General features: G+C 48.1%; 1 protein-coding gene across 1 annotated transcript in view; it reads left to right on the top strand.

Moving 5' to 3' along the window:
- Positions 1–16577, top strand: part of TBC1D22A (TBC1 domain family member 22A) — a 246708-nt gene that overhangs the window by 126177 nt on the left and 103954 nt on the right. Inside the window, exon 9 of the mRNA XM_078150521.1 lies at positions 3056–3170. Coding sequence (XP_078006647.1) covers positions 3056–3170 — 115 coding nt within the window. The remainder of the gene's footprint in view (positions 1–3055; positions 3171–16577) is intronic.

Below are 16577 nucleotides of genomic sequence, written 5' to 3'. Positions count from 1 at the left end.
TGGGCATACAGGTTGGCAGTCCACACAGTTAGTTACTCATTGGGAGAGGCTGCCACTGGAGCACAAGCACACCTTGGGTGTCTCCTACCCACTGGAGAGACTGAGCAGGGTCTGCAGAAGGCTTTCTGATGCTGAGGACTGGCCCAGGTCAGCCCCGGGGGATGGGCAGGTGGTTTGGTTTGCAGCCATGTTTGCAGCTCCCAAAGTGTGGGAGGCCTGGGCTCCGTATCAGTGGGGGGACCTGATGCCCTTTGAATTGTTGGAGTGGGAACTCCCTTAGTCACTCAAATGGTTCTTTCTTGTGCCTTCCTTCTTTGCAATGGAAGCTTGGGTTGGAGACTTGACTCAGTCATTGACCAGGCCAGAGTTAGAGAATCATAGGGATGGCCAGTGGAACGGGGCTCACAGGCATCCCGGGGGACCCACGGTCATCCTTTTGGTCTCTTCTCTAGCCAAGTCTTGAGTCTCAGCAACAGTCTTCCATTCTCCTTCCATTTCATTCTGCAGAGTCTTAGTGGGACCTTCCTGTTCTTGAGCCCTGATTCTGTACATGTGAAAAAATGACCTGGTTCCTGCCGCCATTTTAAAAATGGATTTGTAATTTCTGTGGGGCTGGCATGAATGTGAACCTGACTGTGACATGGTGGGAAGGAGAGGGCCATGAGAAACTTGAGAAGGAAGGGGGTTTTTCATTCTTTTGGTTTGTTGGGGGCTAAGTCAGGGCAGACTTCGCTAGGGGAGAGTGCGTCTGAGAGGCTTTCAACAGCGTGAGAACTTCTGGAGAGAGCCCGGGGTCCCCAGCACTTTCACTGTTGCTCGTGGCCGGGACACTTCCACTCCTCAGAGGGGAAGAGCTTGATCTGCTCATCACCCAAGGCCCTTTCTGTTGCTGTCTCACTAAACTCTCTGCTTCAGATGGTCCCAGGTTCTGAACGAGCAGAGTCTTGATTCAGGAGCGTCTAGGGCTTCTTGAGGGAGAGTCTGTGGGTACTGTGGGTGCTGGCCCTGACAACCTGAAACGTCTGGAAAGAGCCAGATGCTTGTTAGGCTGGAGGTGATGAGGCCGTACTTTCTTTTGCCCTCCTGGGGCGTCTGGCATGTAGCGGGCCCTATAAAAATGCTAGCTGTTTTCTCCCTCACTCACAGCCACCCCACATAACCAGTCCTTTCTTGTGTCTTGTCACTTTTGTGCGTGTAACACCTCCCGTCCGTGTCCTCTTACCTGTCACCGTGCAGCTGCCAGCCTGTCGGTCTGACTGTGTCACTCCCCTCCTACCCGACCTCTCTGGGATCAGGCTCTGGAAGCTCCTCGTGACTTGACTCCTTCCTGCCACGGTCACCTCCTTCCACCTGCCTCCCCTCCGCAGGTTCTGCCATCGCCCCGATGCAGCATCCCCTTTTCCCGCCTCCGTTGCCAGGACTCTTGACTTGCCCGCTTGCTTTCATGCTTGGGATGGAGTTTCCGAGGGCCTGGTTAGCAGACACTCGTTTTCCGCCTTGTGAGATAGAAACTTAGGAGACAGAAGTTTTGGGTACTTGTCCTGGTTTTGCTTGTCCTCTTCCTGCTGACTGAGCCCCTCAGCCCCTCAGGAGCAGGTTTTGTCCTCTGTAAATGAGGGTGTCACAGTACATCTTGCTGGCCTCTGAAGTGCTGACTCACTGTCATGGTCGTTGAGGCTTCGTCGGGGCCCTCTCGTTGGCCCCTTCCAGCCTTTGAGTCAGCTGGCGACAGGGTGAGAGGGGACCTGGGCTCCGGCCTTGACTCTGGGACTGAGGCGCTGGGTGAGCACCAGCAAGCCCTTTATTTTCCCTGAGCCTCGGATTGCTTGTCAGAGCAGGGGGGCGGTCCTCTCGGACTGGCCGTCGGGAGGGAAGCATCCAGGAGTGCTGTGTGGTACGACAGTGTTGTGGTTGGCATTTCTTCCCTGGAAGTGCTTGTCTGAAGGAGATGTTTAAAATGAACATTGTTTGCATGCCCTGATCGTCCTGTAGGTGTGCGTGCACCTAAATCTGTGTGGTGTAGGAAGCCTGTGTCGTCATAGAACGTGGGCCATTTGGGGCCAGACGGAATCGTGTGGTTGTGACGTTGGCGACGCTTCAGAGGACTCGGGCGGCCGTTTACAAAGCACACTGCCGCCCTTTTGTTTCTTCTTTAGTTGCACTTGGATCCTTTAGGGATGTTGGTTCTCCAGTGAAGAAATGGGTAGGGGAGTATTGTGTGGGTGTGTGTTTAGGTAAGACTTTGATTTCCTGGATCATGCCCTCAATATTACTTTGGTTAAGCTCCCAGCCTAATCAGGGCTGAAAAATGGGTAAGTTCTGGAGCTGATTCAAGTGCTTGTAACTCCTGAACATTTGATTGACCTTGTGGTTGGCCAAGACTGAAGTAGAAAGAATGGCTTTCCTGCCTGTCCCTGGGGCGGACTTGTCTGCCAGCAGGGCCGTTCTTGCTGGCCATTGGCACAGAAGCAGCAGGAGAGGCCCCACCGTGTGGCCTGTGAGTGGTGGGAGTGTTGTCCCCAGGAGACTGGCCAGTAGCCCATCATGGTAACAACAGTGCAGATGGTTTACACTCACGTAGGATGCCACAGTGTGCCGTGGGCTTCTTGTATATGCTCTGTGGGAGTCTCCTAATGGCCAGGTGGCACACATGGGCAGGCCAAGGTTTTTAATCCTTTTTTTTTTTTAAATCAAATGGGAAAATGAGGCATTGTAGGTAAACAAACCTGAGTAAAGGCCAGCTTTGGCCAGAGGACTCGCTCTGTTCCTGGTCTTTTGACTCAAAATCTGGGCTTTGTCCACAGCCCTTCAGCTGCCCCCAAACATGGCAGAAGCTCCCAACAGACCTTGTAGTCAGGAGCCTCTGTTGGGGACAAAAGGAAAGGCTGGGAATTTTATGTGCTTGATTAAGGAGCAATAGATAATTACTCACATCTGTATATCTGCATCAAATTAATTAGAATTAGCATCGATATACTGTTGAGTTGGATTCATTTCTAGGGTCCACTTGTATGCATTCCTCATTTCCCCTCTTGGTATGTTTATTCTGTTTCAGATTTTTGAAAGAATCTTGTTTATCTGGGCCATCCGTCACCCTGCCAGTGGCTATGTTCAGGGAATCAACGACCTCGTCACCCCCTTCTTCGTGGTCTTCATTTGTGAACACATAGGTAAGCTTGTCTTGTCACGCCCCTGCTTGGATGCAGGCTTTTGCTTAGCCGTATTCTGTGCTGAGAGGAGGAGGAGGCTATGGAGGGACACGCAGGCCTCAGCATCAAAGTCTGGAACTCTAACATTTAAATTTAAAACTGGTATTGATCCACCCCAGCCACCACCTCTCGCTGATGCTGTTCCGTGGAAATGCCTCTCCGGGTGTGGGGGATTCAGGTTTCATTTTTGCTGCCGTGTGCTTTACCAGTTTAATTTCTGCGTGGCGTCCAATTGTCATTCTTGTCATAGGCTAGATTGATTACATTTGATAGAGGACAGATTACCCTTGAGTGGCTGAAATCCTCTTCCCTGCACCACCTCTCACTTTGTTTCCACTCGGGAGGAGGGCTTTTCGTTGCTAGGCAGCTAATGAGAGCCGCCGCTGCTTTCTCCCTAATCATCTCTTAAGTAGGGTAGAGGCTACTCCTGAGAGTGCTGGCGATGTCTGCATCTCGCTCCCTCATTTGACAGATAATGAAAATGTTCTTAATGATCCTAGAACAGTAGGATCTCTGCTGGTAGACTTTGGAGTTGTTAATTGAAATAAGAAATTCAACTGAGATGTGATTAGAGAATTGATATTCCATGTTAAATAGACCATTTAATTAATGTGGTAAATAAGTTGGTCTTAACTACTTTACCACCAACTTACATTGCAAGACCCAAGTGGTCGTTAATGCATTGCCAGGATAACAGCGGATGGGGCCAGAAGAACACGACTGTGTTACTAATTGTCCAGAGGAAGAAGGAAATCGGGATGCTAAAATGTACGTTCTACAAGACGGACTTCTTGTCCCCTCTGTGTGAGGATTGCATTATTCAAAACCAAGGGAAACCTATATAGATAGCATTTCGTAAAATCTGCATAAAACCCATTATTCTCTCTACTAGTTGACTGATTTAGGTTGGATGGCTTTCTGATCTTGACCTTGGTTTTCAAGAATACAGCAGAGCCACATGTTCTCATATGTGAATGATAGCTATTAAAGTTAATTCTATCTTTCATTACGCTGTTCAGTTTTCTCATTTGTCCAAAGTGACTAGGATAGGACTTGTTTGTCTTCTTATGCTTTGCTAACTTCATTTTCTTGCTTTACATAATTTCATTCTGGATCTCTTTCCAGTCATCTTCAGCTATTCAGAATGCAGGAGGAAGGTGGTATTTTGGATAATTGAATTTTCAAGGCATTGAGGACTGAGGCATCTGTGGCATAGTCGAGGCAGCCGGGAGGCGTTGGACTCAGAAGACTTGGACTAGAGAGCCAGCTTAACTCTTCACTAGGGTGACCCTGGGTGTGTCATGGACTCACTTCTGCCTCAGTAGGAGAGAGAAACCCAAACTAAGCTCCAGGAAAAGTCCTTGTAGTGTCTTCCTTTGGCCTCTCTCGGGATCTCAGTTTTCATTCTGCTGGACAGCAGACTTACAAAGAGCAGGAAATTAGACTGATTATGGATTGCCTCCAAGGAAGTGTATACTTGAATCAGTCCTTGGTTTGGTTCATTTTTAACTCATTCTATTATATTTTCTCATTTGATCCCAAAAGTGTCATTCAGCAAAAGATTCAAATTAATTTAGGGTTTGGAAAATCCTTTTACCAGCTGCAGGAAGAAGAGCTCAGTAGTCATAGTTGGTGACACCCACTGAGGGATTCCAGATGTTGCACTCTGTAGACCTGTCATGGTGAATAGGAAAGGGGAGTAGATGTTGAAGATGGACTGCCCCTCCCCAAGGCTCATCAGACCAGCAGAGAGCAGGCCGATGGCCCAGATGGGAGCCTCTGGTGCCTGGGAACCTTGGGAAGCTTTGGAGGCCCCATTGTGGGACAACGTTTTCTCTGGTCTTACTGGCAATGACTGAGACGAGGAGAATTTAGGAGAAAATGGAAGGTGGAATAAGTGTGAGACAATAGGTGGTGTCACTGAAGAGAATCCAGTCTTGTGGACTAGGGCTTCAGGCAGTAGAATGTGGGCAAGAGGCAGAAGACATTTCACTGGGACACGGAATGATGTGTTGGGAACCACACCAAGAGGGCTTCATCCTGAGCCTTGATGGGGAGCCAGAGAAATACCTTGATCCAGACTGGGCGCAAGGAAATGGGAAGAACGCAGAAGACTGCGTTCCTAGTAGTCGCTGGAGAAAATAACTGGGAAGGAAGCTTGGAACCACTTTGATGGCTTGCGATGTCAACATACCAATGCACAGAGTGTGGTTAATAAAAAGAAACTGCAGTTTTCACACAAAAAATGACTATGATGCCATAGCTGTCACTGAAACTTGGTGGAATGGTTCTCATGCTGGAATGTGGAAATGGAAAGGCCCCTCTCTGCTCTGACGTCCCTTGTTCTAATTCTCCTTCCAGTCCTGACATCCCCTGTTCTAAGGCCCCTTCCAGCCCTGACCTTCCTTCTCCTCAGAAGAGATGGAGGGTTCAATAATCTGGCTCTGTGCAGGCTCTAACTGTGGGCAGCATCCCTAACTCTTAGTCTCTTCTCCCAAAAGGGGCAGGGGTGATGGGCCCAGATACCATGTGATCTTCCTGCCATCTCTCACGCTAAGATCCTCCTTTAATAGAAGGCATGAGGGGGGAGCCTTGTATCTTGAGATGGTATGCACCTGACCTGGAAATCTGTCACTGGGGAAAGTAGGAGAATGGCAGAGGACGTTTAGATGAAGAGGGAAGAGTGAGCCTGATGTCATCGGGCCCATGGCACCAGAACAAGGCTCCTGGTGCTTTCCAGAAGGTAGGCTAAGCAGCCAATTAGTCAGTCCACAAGGGCTCCTCGAGGGCTTGGGCTTGCCGTGGTTCTGACCCCACGTTGGGGGCTGGGACTAGAGACAGAGTGCAGGAAGCAGCCTCTGCTCTCCGGAGCTGACGGCTATGAGCAGGAGCTGTCATCTCCCCGATTCCTGTAGGGCAATGGCAGTGAGCAGGAAAGGTGAAGTCAGACACCCCGAGACAAGCGACTGCGTTGTTTATTGTTTGAAGAGCTGGGTTTTATAAATTTGGTATTTCGAAGTTCACAGGAAAGCCAGTCAGCTCTGCAGTGGGGCAGCCTCAGCTACTGCCTTGGGCCACTGAGGATCACGTAGGTGACAGTGTCACTGGGTTCTGCCCAGAACACACAGAATCAGATCATCATCGTGCAGGTCTCTCCTCGACGAGTGAAGAAGGTGTTCCCGCTGGAGAAGTGCTCGACGGCGTGCGGTGGTCTGTGATTCATAGCCGGAAGAGCTGAGCTGCCTCCTCTGGAGAAGAGAGCTTGTTGAGAATATGCCGTATCTCTTATGAAGGGGGTGGGAGCTCCAGAGAGCTGCCTCAGCTAGTGCCAGTGGGTGGGAGTTACTAGGAGGCAGAGCTTAGGGCCTTTGTGAGGTAGTGAGCTGCCTGTCCTGGCGCTGCTCAGACAGACATGAACCTGCCTAGGACATCACGGCGAAGCTTCCTGGGTCTAGTGGCAGCTGGGAGGATCTTGGCAATCTCTTCCAGCCCCTTTGGTCTGTGCTTTCTTGTAGTGTTTTGCTGGAAAAGGAATGACATGTGAGACAATCCTGATCAGCTTGACTTTCTAGTGTGACAGTGTCGGAATCTCTTTGATTAGCACTAACATGGTTGTGGAATGGAAAAGCAAGAAGTATCCCACTGAGCTAACAAGGTTGTGGGGAGTCATTTTAGACAGCAGTGTCATTTTCTTGGTGGAATTTCAGCTGTGGAAATGCAGAGAGCATTCTGACCGGTTCTTCAGGGCAAGTGGCTGCTGATGTTTTTCATGGTGTGTCTGACTTAGACTGTAGCTTGGAGGGATCCCTGTGTGACGTGATGTTTGAGCCTCCCTCTTGAAGCAGCTCTAACTGATGTCTAGTTTTTTTTAAATAATAAATTACTTTTAAAGATGAATATGGAAAATGGATGGAATGGGTCCTACCTGTGGCCTAACACTGAATAAATATTTATCTTTATGCTCTCCTTGGTCAGTGGCTTAAAATGGATATTTTTCCTAATAGAATATTTTGGCCTTCGGTCAATAAAGAGGGTCGAACTCATGGAGTGGTCTTGAGTGTGTTATGGGAGGAGAGTCAATCTGCATGACCATAGGGACTGCAGACAGCTCAGGCTGAGACTTGACCCTCATTGGATTTCGGCTGGGCCTTCCCATTATCGGCTGTAAATTAAAGCTTGAATGACGGGAAAGGAGAGAGAAGCTCTAGGACGATCAGCTTGATAAATGAGACTATTCTGAAGCTTTTGTTGTAACTGTCCTTGTTTGCTTTTCATCCGTTTTCTGCCTGGCGGAGAAGGTGTTCCCGTGGTTCTCCTTTTCTGTTCTAGTGACAGATCCGATTCTGTTGTCCATCAAAGCATTATGCCTCTTTTGTGAAATAGAAAGAGGTTCTCAATGGACATTTTGTGCACTTAGACTGGAAGGACTACATGTAATCTGTGCAGTGGGTGGCCAGACTCTTCATTAGGCTAAGTGGCCACACCTGGATTCACCTTTGTTCCTCATCTTCATTACCATCTCATTTTTGTTTAGCATTTAGCCATCCTGTTTGTTAAGCACCTAAGGTAGGTAATCTTCCATGATTAATCACCTCCTCCAGGAATACTGGAGTGTAAAGGCTGATGTGGCCCAGGAGTTTGACCATTTCAGCAGATTTAGGAAGCCTGTACAGGGCAGAAGGAAGGGCCTGCGTTGAACTGGGCATCCAGAGCAAACCAAAACAAACAGTCCTTGGCCTAGCGAGCTTCCCTTGTATTGGGAGAGCTTCCATGGGTGTAGAAACAATTTAGGCAAAATAAATAGAAGAGGGAGAACCTGTGGAAAGTGGCAGGGTCAGCAGCGGCCTTGCTGGGAGAAGACACCAGCGCTTTGCCTCGAAGAAGCCAGGATTCAGAGAGGAGGCACAAGGGCTGTCTAGGTGCAGCTGTCTGGGCTGAGAAGCCTACTTGGGAGGCCAGTGAAGAGTCCCTGAGGTGAGAGACGAGTGTCAGAATTGGGGAATAGCTGGAGGCGGAGAGGGCGGGAAGACGCCAGATCGTGAGGGGTCTGAATGCCAAGCTGAAGAGTGAGGGCGCTGAGGAAGCACAGCCGGGGAGTGGGTGAGTGAGAGCTGTGCTTTGGGTAGAACCCTTGGGCTGCTCTGTGGAGCACTGTTCAGAGGCAGGAAAACCAATTAGGGGGCTGTTAACCATACCAAGGGAGAGGTGCTAACGAGCTGAACTAGAGTGACACCATCGGAATGGAAAAGAAGGGCTGGCTGAGAGAATCAGTGAGATGGGTGGTGAGGCAGGAAGCCAAACTGGAGGGGCCAGGGGCATGGGGCAAGGCATCTTTGTGGGAGAAGATCCTCTGTCCTCATGGGATTGAGTTGGGACACCTGCAGGACATAGGGAAGCATCAGGATGCTGTGAAAAGGCCTACGTCAGAGGAGCTGGGGTCACGTCTCATCTCTGCCAGTGTGCCCTTTGGGGCCCGCACAACTCCCTCAGCCGCCTGCCTTCATGTGAGTGGACCAGATGGCCTCTCTAGGGAGATGTTGCTGTGTTCCAGAAGATGTCTTGGCCCAGATTGCAGGCAGTGATATTGCAGGATCATGGTTCAGGAAGGAGGTCAAGGCTGAAGAGCCAGACATGGATGTCCTTGGATCTGAGAGGTGATGAGATGACTTAGAGGGAAGAAATAGAAGGAATAGGCTGGGGCGCCAGTCGAGCCTTGTGAGGACCTCGTGATTGGGACAGGAGGACGAAGAACTGGCCAAGGGCCCGCAGTGAGGGTTCACCAGGCCGGATACTGTGAACAGGTACGTCTGGGGAAGAGAGGTTCTTGGCCGAGCTCAGCCCTGAGCCCCTCTGCTGAGCCGGCCGGGGAACAGCCCCATCTTGGGGGTGTTGTGGCAGTGAAGGGTTTCCCTGCAGCTCCTTGATAGTGCATGGCCCCATCCTTATGGCAGAAAGAGCTCAGACTCTGTGGCTTCATTCATTTGGATCAGCTGTGGTAAACTCACTGGAAAGGGGCCACTCAACTGTATGTAAAGATCCCTGAAGGCCGCATGTTGACTTAGGAAACCATAATGACCTTATCTGCATTCTGTGGTATTTTTATTTACTTACGTCGCTAAATATTTCCTAATTATGTTTGGATCATGAGCTTCGTAAGGGCAGGAGCTTTCTTTTGCTTCTTTTTTGTCCCTGGTGTTTAGTGAGTACCCAGCATCCAGTAGGTGCTTCATCAGTGCTGATCACCTGATCAGCGCCACTGCTTCCTTCTGTGCGTGATGAGTCTCTTCCTTCTCACCCCTCCTGTTTTCTCATCTGTCAGATGTAGGGTGGCCTAGATAATCCTGAGAAGCCTCCGGTTTGAAGTCACAGAGTTAACGACCTTCAGGGGGTCCTGACCAAATGGGCGTTTTTACCACGCTCCCACGGTTCTTCTTGTGCCATGTGGAAGATGCTGGCTTGGGAGAGTGACGTTGACGTGTGCGGATTGTGATCATTTCAGGCCATTTTTCCTGCTCTGCCAACTCTGGCTCATCTCCAGGCTCACTGGTCTTTCTGGAGATACTGGGTCCCTGTGGTAATTGAGGTCTTCATCATAGAGGGCTGGCTTTGTAGCTGGACTTGTCATGGAGCTCTCCACGGGGAGAGGAGAGGCCAGGGCCGATGCTGCCTGTTGGACCTGCTTCTCTTGAGGCCTGTCTTTGTCATGTTGCATCCCTCTGTGGGGGAACATGTGATCTTTCCAGTGCCTCATGATGGTGCCCACACGGTACAAGCCCTGCCCGGTTTGGCTTGATGGGCGGCTGTTGAGCGAGCGCCCAGGGCGGAGGTGGTCTGTCTGTCTCGTGGAAGGAGAGCTTCACCAGATGTGCAGAGGCTCACTGCTGTGAGGCAGGGAGGCTGCTTCACAGACGGTGCATCTTTGGGACCCCAGTGGTCCCTGAAGGCCATCAACAAAGGCTGGGGTTGGGTGTGAGCTGGGGCAAGTGTAGGAGAGAGACAAAGTGTTCCAGAAGTCTCAGTGCCGTTTTAAGCTTTCTGATGCAAAATGCCTGTTTAGAACGTGCCTAGTTTTAAAGTGTAAATTGTTAAATCAAGGAGTATCAGGTCTAATTGTGAAAAAACATCAAGTCAATAAGCATTTTTTTTTTGCTTTTTTGATGAGGCCATCAGGGTTAAGTGACTTGCCTAGGGTCACATAAGTGTCAAGTGTTTGAGGCTGGATTTGAACTCAGGCCCTCCTGGCTCCAAGGCCGGAGCTCTGTCCACTGCGCCACCTAGCTGCCCCTCAGTAAACATTTATCGATGCCTGCCCTGCAGCAAAAGGCAAAAACCAGCTTCTGCCCTTGAAGAGCTCACGGTGGGAGGTAATGTGGGAGACAACAGTTCAACAATTTCGTATGAATAAGCTACAGAAAGGAAAAATTGGAGTCCATCCCAGAGGGAGAGCACGGGCGTGAGGGGGGTTGGAAAGGTGGTGGGACCCGAGGGAGGCCGGGGAGCCTGGGGGCGGATGAGGTAGGAGATTCAAGGTGGGGGGAATGGCCAGGGAAAGCTGGGAGTCGGAAGATGGGCTGTCTGTTGGAGGAACAGCAGGGAGGCCAGCGATCCTGGCCTGGAGAGTAGCTGGGCCTGGGGAGCCTGGAAAGATGGGAAGGGGCCAAATGAGGAAGGCCTTGAGGATTTTACGTTTCCTCCTGGAGGCAGTAGGGAGCCAGGGGCAGGCTGTCGTGGCCAGCCCTGTGCATCTGATTCAGGCTGTGGGAAGGAGAGGCCTGAGGCTGCCAGGTCACGTGGGGCGTGGGGCTGTGGCCACCCAGCTGCTTCTGGGACCATCCCGGGCTGCTCGTCCAGCTCATTGTTGAGTCCTTGTTGTTAGCGTGGCTCACCCTCCTGTCTGCCTCGTCTTTCTTCTGCCCTTTGGATTATTTGTGGGTGTTAGTTTTTCTGAAATTGTGTGATTCCAGGGCATGAAGTGCTGGCCCTTTTTTCTTCTTAGATCGTAGTTCAGACCTGTAAGGGACCTTGTCTCATTTCTGTAGGAATCAACAGTCTCCAAGACCCCCCGGCTTCCAATTTGAACTCGGTTCCTCCTGTTTGCAGGTCAGCCACCCTTGAGCTGTCTCCTGCTGCTGTCTAGACTTTTGGGGACTGGAAGTCGGAGCTTGGGGTCATTCACAGAGCTACATGCTTTCCTCAGCCCCTCCTGAGGTAGGCCCTAGAGTGGACCTCTGGGCAAGGTCCTAATTCTGGACTCCTGGTGACTCTAAATCCTTTCTTTATAAACAGATGTCTTGTTTTGTACTACCCTGGAGGCCAGCCTCTTTCTCAGAATGAAGTAATCGCAATGGAGAAGGGACAGTGGGCAGCTCTCGAGCAGTTCTGATTGGGGAAGGGGGTGGAAAGCCAGAGGGAACGTTCTTTGTTCGGAGCACTGTTGTTTGCTGACAAGGCCACCTCTGTGCACCGGGTCACTCACCTTCCTCTTCCAGCAGCTTGTTCTCTCTGCCTCTTGAGTCCAGACCCCTGGGGCGTTGGGATCAGGACCTGGTGGCAGCTGATTCTGATTGGGAGCTTCCAGTGATTCTATTAAGGAGGAGACTTCTAGCTGTTCTCTTAATGCCTTTCCATAAAATTAAACAAAGGTAAAAGCTAAAACAAACCTGCTCTCTGGAAAATCACTAGCAAAGGTTTGAATGGTTGACAGAACACCCCGAGAGCATTTCTGAGGGTCACATAAGTGTCAAGTGTTTGAGGCTGGATTTGAACTCAGGCCCTCCTGGCTCTCCAAGAGAGCTCAAGGCCACAATGGTAGCTGGAGCCTCCGATCTGGGAGCGACCCTAGTCCAGTTCATCTGCTGTGATAGAAGCTGGCGAAAATGCGGAAGGACTGTAGTGTGGCCTGTGGGGTGGGGTCCAGCTTATTCTGAAAGCACTTTGCATCGGCATTCTCCATTGTGGCGAGGTGTTGGAATGATTGTTACGGTGTGTGGCTCCAAATCAGAGCTAGGAACAATGGGGGAAGATAGGGAGAGAGGTTTGAACTCACTAGGAAGAAGAAACTCCCTAAAAAACCCCAAAAGACTAAATTGCCTTGTGAGTAAAACATTCCCATCAGGAGCGGAGTTCACAGAGGCAGAGGGACCGACTGCGGGTCAGAGATGTCCTCTCTGACGCCCAGGAATCTGGGCAGAGGCGAAGTTTGCAGCAGCAGGCTGCTCTAACGTCCGTTTCTAGGATTTTATTGCTTCACCCAGGGCAGTTCTAGACAGAGCCCTTCTGGGGAGAGTTTACCCTGGGCCACATTTTGGAAACAGACTAATCTTGAGGGGGTAATTTCTCTGTCTGCTGCAGTAATCAGAAAGAAGCCAGCTGAAAATGAAAATCAATAAAAAAATATACTACCTTAGAAATGGGGGGAAAAAAGTTAAAAGCAGGGCAGAATAGTGAGTGGTTTGTAGTACAAACAGGGTTGAGTTTTCCATGTGGAGTTGAAAAGGAGAGCTCAGTGGTGTTGGAAAAGAGAAGTGGCAAGTGAGATTTTCTCCATGTTTATCCAGTTTTGTCAGAGGAAGCTTCACAAACTCTGTCTCTTTGTCTCTCTGTCTTTCTCTCTGCCTCTCACTGTATCTAGTGGAAAGTAGCATTGTGAGCCCTAAGAGGAGCAGTTGTTATCAACTCAAGGAATATTTGGCTTGTGAACAATACACTCTCAGGCTTTGGTTGGTTGGCAAAACAAGGACCCTGCACACGGAATGGGTGAGATCAGACATTGTACCCAGAAGAATGGTATGAGGAATGGTAGGAGCACTTCCAAATGAGGCTGGGGACGACCTCCATTCCGTGGGAGGCTGGGTTAGGACCAGGAGGGATTGTGGGGTTTCCCTAAAGCCTAGGCCATGTGTACAGGAGGAGAGACAAAGCTGGAAACGATGGCATATCTCGGGGAACTGGACTTCCGGTCAACGTGGTGGGTGAAAGGCTGTAGAAGAACCCAGCTCTCACGCATACACTCTAGAAAGGTTCTCAAAAGAGCACCAGACTGAACAATGAGGAAAAAATCCAAAGAGAAGCTGTAAACTCCTTCATCCAGACCTGGAGAGGAGGCAGTGGCAAAGGGGTCCTGCCAGGGAAGTCGGGGCAAGGTCAGGTCAAACTGAGAGTCTGCCAGCACCCTAAACAGATGCAGCAGGAGCCCCTGAAGCCTACAGCTCCCTGTGACTAGCTGTCATGAAGCATGGACTCCTATGGGGAGCTTTAGTGGCATTGGAGGACTCGAGGAGGTGATGCCCTGCCTGGAAAGTCCCAGTGAGGACTCTGAACTGGGGAAACTTCAGAAGGCTCTGAAGACCAGTGCCCCCTACCCAGCATGATCAGAGAGGACCCTCCCACCAGTGTTCTTAGCATAGGCCTGTGTGGGACAGTGACCCCAACCCAAATTAAACTCAGAGACTTCTCAAGGTGGAAAGCAAAAGTTACCTTTATTACAATCTCACAAGATGGCTGTCTGCTCCTCCGATACAAGTGGAGAGAGAGAGTAACAGGAGCAGCCTTATGAAAGCAAATCTCCGCCCACCACGCAGACAAGCCTCCACCCACTGTGCAAACAAGTTTCCACCCACCACTATCCCTTACCCCCTTAAAGTTTCTTCCTATCCTCTTAACTGGGAGGTGAGGCTTACATTCCAGGCCCGAAATTCAAAGACAAGGAAAGAGGCCGGAAGCTCGGGTTGGGGGTGGGGCAGGGCTTATTCTTTCTGTTAAGTGCTTAAAAACAGGGTCTAAGTGGGGGAGGATTTTGAAAGTAATAATCAAGAATTATTTGACCCTTTGAGGAGCCTTCACTTCTGAGAGTTCATTTCTTACACTACCTTCTGAACTCATTACCTTAATTACACTGAGACGTCTTCACTGGGACATCCCATTCAGGCCCAATAGAGTAGAAAATAGGAGCAAGCAGCAGGAGCCCAAGAAAGCGAGGCTGGCCAGGCCATCCACAGATGGGGACAGAGGGGATGGGGAAGTGGACAGCACATCAGTCTCTTGTCCAACAAGGCAAATGAGAGCTGAACACACACTCGAGCACACACATGAGAATTAGAAATGCTAAAATAAGAGGAAAACTAAAACTAAACTAACCTCAGGAGGGGCACATGGGGACAAGAAGAAGGTTCCAGAGGGTTTGAACAGGGAGAGAGTAGTTATGAGCAAAGTCCAACTTCGGAGAGCAGATCCTAAAGGGGGAATGGGAAAAAAGGGTGAGAGCCACTCACTGATGGCTGGCTGGATGAGGAGACCAGAGGAGGGCAGTAGGATGGAAGCAGATCCCCTTGGCTTGATCCCATGACTTTTCACTTGGTTTTTAAAGAGGAGCCTGGGGAGCAAAGACAGGAAAAAAATATGAGGATGTAATGAAGGGAAATACACAATTAAAAATCACAACTGTGAATGTGAATGGGAGGAATTTGTCCATGAAATGGCAGAAGCTACAGGATGGGTTACAAAGCAAAATGAAACAAAAAGCTGTTTAGAAGAAATACTTGAAACAAAAAGTCATATGCAAATGAGGGCTTAGAGCAGAACTTATTCTTTTAGGCAAGTTCAAAAAAGCAATCATGTTCTCAGACAAGTTGTTTTGATTTGCATTTCTCTAATCTGTAGTGATTCAGAGCATTTTTTCATATGACTATAGATGGCTTTAATTTCTTCCTCTGAGAACTGCTCTGTTCATATTCTTTGACCATTTATTAATTGGGGAATGATTTGTATTCTTATAAATTTGACTTAATTATCTATATATTTTAGAAATGAGGCCCTTATCAGAGAGACTGATTGTAAAAATTCTTTACCAATTTTCTACTTTCCTTCTATTCTTGGTTGCATTGGCTTTTTGCAAAAGCTTTTCAATTTAATGTAATCAAAGTTATCCATTTTGCATTTCATAATGTTCTCCCCCTCCTGTTTGGTCATGAATTCTTCTGTTCTCCATAAATCTGATGGGTAAACTATTCCTTGCTCTCCCAGTTTGCTTAAAGTATCAGCCTTTAAATCATGTACCCATTTTGACTAAAAATATATTATTCTTAAAAGTAACATATAAATGAAATAATTGTGTGTGTGTGTGTGTGTGTGTGTGTGTGTATACACTGAATGACATAGTATCATAGTACTTGAAGGAAAAGTTAATTACTAGGAGAAAAAGAAAATAAAACAGTGATAGTTGGCTACCTCAATATACAGCTCTCAGATCTAGATAAATCCAACAAAAAGGGATCTGAATAGGACTTAAAAGTTAGATATGATGTATTTCTGGCAGTTACTGAGCTGGAATATAAAGAAATAAACATATTTTAGCAGTGCAAACCAGCTTTACAAAAATTAACCATTGTGGACATAATAGCCCATAGAAATATTAAACATATATTGGAATTCAATAAAAATTAAAATCACTAAAGCCCTTTGAAGACAGGTTTCTAACTCACATGGAGACTAAATCATTTAATTCTAGAGAATTTGTGTGTAAAAATTTATAGTTTACTTATAAAACAAAGTTAGAGAAGCAACTGATAATTTTATCAAAGAAAATAACAAAATGAAACAAACCTAGGAAACCTTTTTTTGGGATTCAGCGAAAGTAGTCCTAGAGGAAAATTTATCTATAAACATTTTCATCAACAAAAAAGATAAAGAACAGATCAATAAATTGAGCGTGCAACTAAACAACCCAGAAAACCAGCCAGTCTAAAAGCCCTGACTAAATACTGAAATAGAAATTTTGAAAATCAAAAGAGAGATTAAGAAAATTGAAAGCAAAAACCAAAAAGGATAAATAAAACTAAGGGCTTTTTTTTTTGAGGTGAGGAACACAAGTAGTAAAATTGGTAAAAAACCCAAGTTAATCTGTTTTTTAAAAAGAGAAGAAAACTGATTGCCAATATTTAAAAAACCCAATAAAAGAGACTTCCTAACAAAGAGGAACTAAAGGAAATGAGCTACTTTGCACAATTATTTGCCGATAAGCCAACAGATAAAAAAACCCAATAAAAGAATTCCGTTACTTTCCTAAGTCATTTTTTTAAAAAATCCATTCCCTAGTATGGTGCCTGCTGTGCTTCTTGTCCTTGATCACCATAAGGAGTGCTGCTGTGCGTATTTTGGTACATGTTGGACTTCTTGTTTTTGTCTCTGACTTCCTGTACATGTCCAGTAGTGCAGTGCTGGATCAAGGGCACGGAGAACAGAGTCACTTTTCTTTCATGATTCCAATGTGAAATAGACCAGTTGGACTCTTGATAGGCCGTTTGTGTGCCGGCCTTGCTACATCCCCTCCATCGTTGACTGTTTCCAATTTTTTTTTTTTTGCATTAGCTT

This window comes from Phascolarctos cinereus, unplaced genomic scaffold (assembly GCF_003287225.1).
Source record: "Phascolarctos cinereus isolate Bilbo 61053 unplaced genomic scaffold, phaCin_HiC Scaffold_1;HRSCAF=81, whole genome shotgun sequence".
NCBI lineage: Eukaryota > Metazoa > Chordata > Mammalia > Diprotodontia > Phascolarctidae > Phascolarctos > Phascolarctos cinereus.
Note: the sequence above shows the minus strand (reverse complement) of the source record. Positions and strands in the feature narration are given on the sequence as shown.